The sequence below is a fragment of the Pollicipes pollicipes genome, unplaced genomic scaffold (assembly GCF_011947565.3).
Source record: "Pollicipes pollicipes isolate AB1234 unplaced genomic scaffold, Ppol_2.1 Scaffold_4876;HRSCAF=5757_pilon_pilon_pilon, whole genome shotgun sequence".
In the NCBI taxonomy this organism is placed as follows: domain Eukaryota; kingdom Metazoa; phylum Arthropoda; class Thecostraca; order Pollicipedomorpha; family Pollicipedidae; genus Pollicipes; species Pollicipes pollicipes.
The window spans coordinates 1,081-7,264 of NW_023596575.1; the positions used below are offsets into that span (position 1 = coordinate 1,081).

Consider the following 6,184-nt stretch of genomic DNA (forward strand, 5'->3'; position numbering starts at 1 on the left):
CTCCTCCGTATGTACTGCAAAAAACTTCGCAGCCTTGTATGTTTACATGCAATGCCACACAGAGCAAGCTTTGGTCGTGCTTCAGGAACAGGCTCGTACCCGGCTGCGTAGGTACACTGGGTGCCCGTGCATCCCCTAGGATTTGATAAACAACGCATTCTTCTTTGTGTTGCATCTCCAGCTCAATTAATGGTCGGTGGGCATTACCTTATTTGGGACGCTATGCCCGACACGGCATAACTAAGGGTGCAGGGGCCTCAGCTTATATAATTTTGGGGGCCTGAGCACCCCTAACTTGAGCTTCCCCCCCCCCATGCTCTTCTGAGCCCTCTCAATGCACATGAGCGAAGAGGGAATACTGGACCAAATAAATACAGAAATACATTGTCAGGTGACCCAGACGGGAGAGTAAGTCTCTAAATTTAAACACCAGGACTCAATATATAGGGCCCCGAACAAACCAGTGTGGTCGAAGCGGCGAACAGATGGGGTCCCCGACAAGTGCGTAGGTCCCTCCATTCAGATAGGAAGTACCGAGGACACAATGTAGAGGGCCCCGGATATTCGAGTGTGCCCGAGCAGGCTAACAGATGGGGCTCCGGCAAGAGCGTAGGGCCTTCCGTTAAGATATGAATTACCCACGGCACGATGTAGAGGACCCCGAATAACTGAGTGCGCCAGAGCAGGTTAACAGATAGGGCCTCTCAAAAGAGCGGAGGGCATTCCATTAGAAAAGGAAATACCCAAAACCAGATATAGAGGTCCCCATGATGGAATGGGCCCGAGCATCTTTTCAGATGGGGGCCCCGACAGGAGCTTAAGGCCCTCCATTCAATTAAAAAGTACCTAAAACCCCGTGTGGAGGGCCCTGAAAGATGGAGTGTACCCGAAGAGGTTACCAGATGACCCCGGTAGGGGCAGAGGGCCTTAAATTCAAACACCAAGAAGCAATGTGCACGGCCCACCAGTAATCCAGTGTGGCCGAGGAGGCAAACAGAGGGGGCCCCGACAAGTGCGTAGGGCCCATTCAAATAGCACGTGTCCAAGGCCCTATATAGCCCCCCATCCCCCCCCCGAACGATCGAATGTGCCCGAGCTGGTTATCAGGTAGCCCCCCCCCCACAGAAGCGTAGGGCACCCCCCCCCATTCAATACAGAAGTACCACAACAAAAACACAGTGTAGACGGTCCTCGAACGACTGAGTGTGCCCAAGCAGGCTATCAGAGGGACCCCCGACAAGAGTGTAGGGCCCTAAGCAAGTGGCAGAGAATTGGAAACACCCTAGACCAATGGAGAGGACCCAGGGGCATATCGCAATTGCGTTGGTAGGTTAACCGATACCCACGTAAAGGGCCCCTGAGCAACTATTGATCATAATATAACTGGTTCATAGTGATTTGATGGATTTCGTGATCGTCTGCTGCCTATTACGCATAGAGCCGACTTTTCGCACGGGATTCTGCTTATTTACACTTGCTTCCATCTCAGGCTGGCAATCCGCGTATGTTTGACACGTACAACCATCTGAAAGATTTTTGGAGGGTGTGTAAGCCCAGTGCGTAGCTACCCTCCATTTTGGAGGGTGTTTAAGCCCGGTGCGTAGCCGCCCTCCGTTTTGGAGGGTGTATACACGCAGCCATTTCAGAAAGTGATGCCTCAGCGAGAGGGGTTTCCCCATTATAACCAGCGTGTATCCCACGGTTGGATTTTAATAGCATAGCCAGAAATGCGTAGGATAAATTGTTGGCAGTTTCTTATTTGGCATGATCTTATTTTTGAAATATTTGAGAATTTATGGATGACTCCCTCCATACCTTGACCTTGCTTGCTGATTTTGTGTCACATACTACAATTTTGAGCAATGTTCGATTAAAAACATATTGTAATTCACAACAACTATCATAATTGCATCTTGTTTGCATAGCATGCCATTAATTCTGTCCCATCTTTGTATTACCAACCAAAGCACTATGTTTACTGCCAGGACAGGTTATGGCATTACATTAACAAAGGAACGAAACATCACAATATCCGGTGTCAGTAATACATTTGTGACCACGTTATGAGTTTGTGTATTTTGGACGACTGGATACGCGCCCAGATCCACAGCGTGTTGTGAAGGGGCGTGGGAGGAGGATGCCGAAGTGGGCAGTATATTGGGAATCGGATAGCATCAGCGCATCTTTATAATTTTTCGAATACTGCCGGAACAGGTGATACCGCGGGTACCTTGCCTTACTTGGCGTTACCGGGTACGGGAATCAGAAGCCAATTGGGCTGTTGAAACTGCCCCTGTCGAATTCCTAACTCGTGGAACTACATCAAATCTGGTCTGAGAATGAAGTTACAATGGCATAGTCCTTTTCTGCACCATGAGTGTGGCTATTGAGGGGGAAGGGGGCCAACTGGTTGGCATGCTCCCCCCCCAAATTTTCACGTGGGATTGTGCTCCTTATAGCTTTCCTCATAATGCATATTAATATGTATTGCATTGAAAATGCAAATTTCAGGTTAGGCTGTTTCTTTCACATTCAGTTTGACTGGTGCAGTCTATCAGTTTTCACAGTTCACTCCAATTTCAACTAATAGATGGTCAGTGTGGAAAGAATTGTGGTGTTGCAAAGTTAATTTCAGGAAGATGCTCTGCAACATTTTCAGAAGCAATAGTATGAATGTCAGTGCAATTTGGCATGGCCTGAGTTTGACATATGTGAGTTCAAGGCTCAGCTCACCAATGTTGTTATGTGTTGGCATATGGTGCAGTGGGTGGATTTTTTGTTGACTGGTGTGGGACTCCTGAGCCCTCTCTATGCCAGGCATTTTTTTCACTTGAGATGGATCCTGGCAGAAGCTTAAAAATCTTGGTTTTTTATGTTTTGGTATTTTTATCACCAATCCAGAAGTAATGCAGGTATTAAAGTAAAAGAAAGCCTCAAGGTCTTGGTGGTTGTACACAAGTAGGCATTGCTTTCTTTGAAGCCAGGATCTCATGCGATAATATATTAGTGAATCATCTTACCTGATGATCATCTGGTTACATGATGACAGTAACTCTCCTCTGAATGCTGCTCTTCTGCTGTTTATGGCCTTTCACTCAAGCTATCTTCTGAATATTCAGTTTATATTCATTATTATTTAATGCTCAGCATTATTATTTAATGCTCCATCTTGAACCCATGTTTGTAACATTGAGATTGTCCTGCAAGCAGGTTTATGCTTAAGAACATTTTGTGGAATCAGCCCTGACCTAGGCTCAGTGGCATTAAGAATTAGTTGCTTGTGATGAGATCATTCTGGTAGAATTAGTTTAGGAATTAGCATGCCCTACAGCATTCATGAAAGTCTAAGTGAGGTCTATATATTGGCACTTGTGGACACTGGTAGGAATGGGTAAGAGCCTCGTATTGTCAATCTTTTGTATATATTTTGAATTCCTTAAAATATAAAACAAAATGTATGTTAAGAAAATAATATGCTGATCTTTATATCAAAATATTTCTGTTTTCTTTTATATTTGTATGTAACAAAATATATTTCTGTGAGGTTTGGATGTGACAAAGTGATAAGGTATTTCATTTTCCTGCACCATTGGAGATCTCAGGGTACACATGCATCTCATCCCATTTGTGTTGCTGGTTCCTGTTGTTTGCATTGTTTGTGGATCCTCTCTGGATGAGGCATGCACATAGTGGATTTTATTTTTAATGAAGTCACCCAATGTTTACTGTTGGATGCTCATAGTGCAGGGTGAATATCATAGGCTCTGATGGGTAAATGTTTAGTGTGCAATGCAATGACATTGACAATTAATCCTCTGCTCTCTCCCAATTGATATAATCCACTGTGATAACCTCAGCAATCTCAGCAGTTATGGTTGTCTTCCAGAGTCTTTCACTCACTCTTCTCTTGCCTCCAGATTGCCATCCATTATGGCAGAAGGTGGGGAGCCAAAGCCGGCGGCAGGGGACCTTCAAGAGCTGGATCAGCTTATGGCAGAACAGGACAAGGTACATGCTAATCTTTTGTTCCAAGCTTTAATATGGAGGGCCAGAATTGTATGTGGGTAAAGGCTGCTTTAGTGGCATTGTGTTAGTTGTGTGGTGTGTGAACATGTTTGTGTTATGTGTGTAAAAATATGATGCTGACATCATAAGGCAGTTTGCTGCTTTTGAGGTGCATCTGGAGAAGAACTTGACTGAAATCATCTAAATTTGATTGTAATCATAAAATGGAACTTTACTGGAAATCCCATAACTTTATTCAGAATACCACAGAAGGCTTTCACTAACATTTTGGTCAGACTACAGCTCGCACTGCCAAGGGCCGTCCAACACAGCGCAAAGCCAGCCAGTGGGTGCCAACTGTCAGGTTGGTACTCCCCACCCAGTTGCTGCCTGAGCCTGGCATGTCGATTGTTCCTTTTGGCATGATCCAAAGCTCACGCTTATGACGCTGTTGAGCGTGGCCTGAATGCGAGACCCTGCCGCGGCCCGGCTGGTTCGGTTGACATCGCCGGTGCTGCCGCGGGCGTTGTCGCGCGCGCTGCCTCGTCAGCAGACTCCTCGCCCCTGAACTTAGCTCCGTAGAAACTTTGCTCTGGTGGACGTCCTGCAAATGTGGGATTGGCTGTCATTTGTCGTTGATGACCGAACCCTCAGGAACTGTCGGAAAATAGCATCCTGGAATCAGCCCAGGCTTTCTCCCTCTATTCGCAACCTTCGGGATAAGGAACTGGCCGTTCTGGCAAAAGGATGTCCATCTTCTAAACGAGATGAAGCTCTTAGCATACAGCTAAGTAGCTTATCAAAGAGCGCCAGAATTTTCCTTCTTACTGTCACACCCAGCTAGGCAACTGGTAGAGCACCTTGCTCCTTCCTCGCGACTCGACACAAATATGCCGGAACCGCTGCACGCCTTGCAAGAACCACAGACCAACAACGCTCGCAACCTCCTTCCGTGACAACGCAACAAATCTCCGCCGGCCCCAGCCCCGCCTGGCTGCTCCGATTCCTACCCGGCCACTGACCCTCCCCCCCCCCTCCGCCGAAGCTGTGCGCCTGCGGGAACGGCTTGCGCCAGTGGCACCGCTACTCGGACGACTACAGGCCGTTGACTCTCCCCCCCCCCCCTCCTCCACAGAAGCTGAGCGCCTGCGAGGACGGCTTACGCCAGTGGCGCCGCTATTCGGACGACTACCGGGCCCTGCGCCAACGGCTGGCCTCGCTGCCCGACAAGCTGAGTCACGAGGTCACCGTGCCGCTCGGCCCGCTGGCGTTCGCGCCCGGCCGCCTGGTGCACACCAACGAGCTGCTGGTGCTTCTCGGTGACAACTGGTTCTGCAAGACGAGCGCCAGCGCCGCCTGCGGCATCGTCGACCGCCGGCTGGAGCGTGAGTGGACAGAGGGGAGAGCGGGGGTGGGGTGGAGGGAGTTAGCGGCAGAGCACGTTGGGTGGAGTGGGGAGACGATTGGTTGTCGCTGTGATAAGGCGTGGGCCTCCGTTCGTCTTCTGAGTGTCTTGGCCTGTCACTGTATTTTGCGAATACGTCGGATGAAGATAGAAGTGCCTTTCGCTGTGTCTACTTTTCGAGCCACGTCCGGTTAGAAACAGTCGTTGTCTCAGCCGCTGTGCCATGCTGCTCGCTCGCCTGTGCTGGTGCCTCTGACCTCTCCGTCTGACCTCCAATCTCGCTGTCTGACTTCTGATCTCGCCGTCTAGCCTCCGACCTCTCCTGACTTCTGACCCCTCCTGACCTTTGACCTGCACTGACCTCTGACCTCATCGTTTGACCTCTGACCCCCCCGACCTATGATGCCTCCGCCTGACCTCTGATTCATCCGCCTGACCTATGACCCTCCGCCTGACCTCTGACCCCTCCACCTGACTTCTGACCCCTCTGCCTGACCTCTGACCTAGACTGCGACAAGACGCTATCGTCGTTGGAGAAGGAGCGTGACCTGTTCGCCGGCTGGCGGCAACAGGCGGCCGGCCTGCAGGAGGCCGCGGTCGGGGACGTGCGCGAGATCACGGAGCCGCTCGACGAGGAAGCCGAGCTGCAGTGGCGCCGTGAGTGGGAATGTGTGGCAGGCGCACGGACCGCGCCGGCGCCGGGCGCAGCTGGAGACACGCTGCTAAAGAGGACGCCGATGGTGGCACACCCGGTGTTCTGCGGGTTTCATGGGC

At 49.9% G+C, this 6,184-nt stretch overlaps 1 protein-coding gene across 1 annotated transcript; it reads left to right on the plus strand.

Moving 5' to 3' along the window:
* Positions 1–2,119: 2,119 nt before the first annotated feature.
* LOC119099664 (unconventional prefoldin RPB5 interactor) lies at positions 2,120–6,067 on the plus strand (the record flags this gene model as incomplete). The annotated part of the gene is made up of 4 exons (XM_037222730.1): positions 2,120–2,214; positions 3,918–4,008; positions 5,141–5,390; positions 5,918–6,067. Coding segments are annotated over exons 2-4 (478 nt in total), but the record flags the coding sequence as incomplete, so codon positions are not given.
* Between the last annotated feature and the right edge of the window lie 117 nt (positions 6,068–6,184).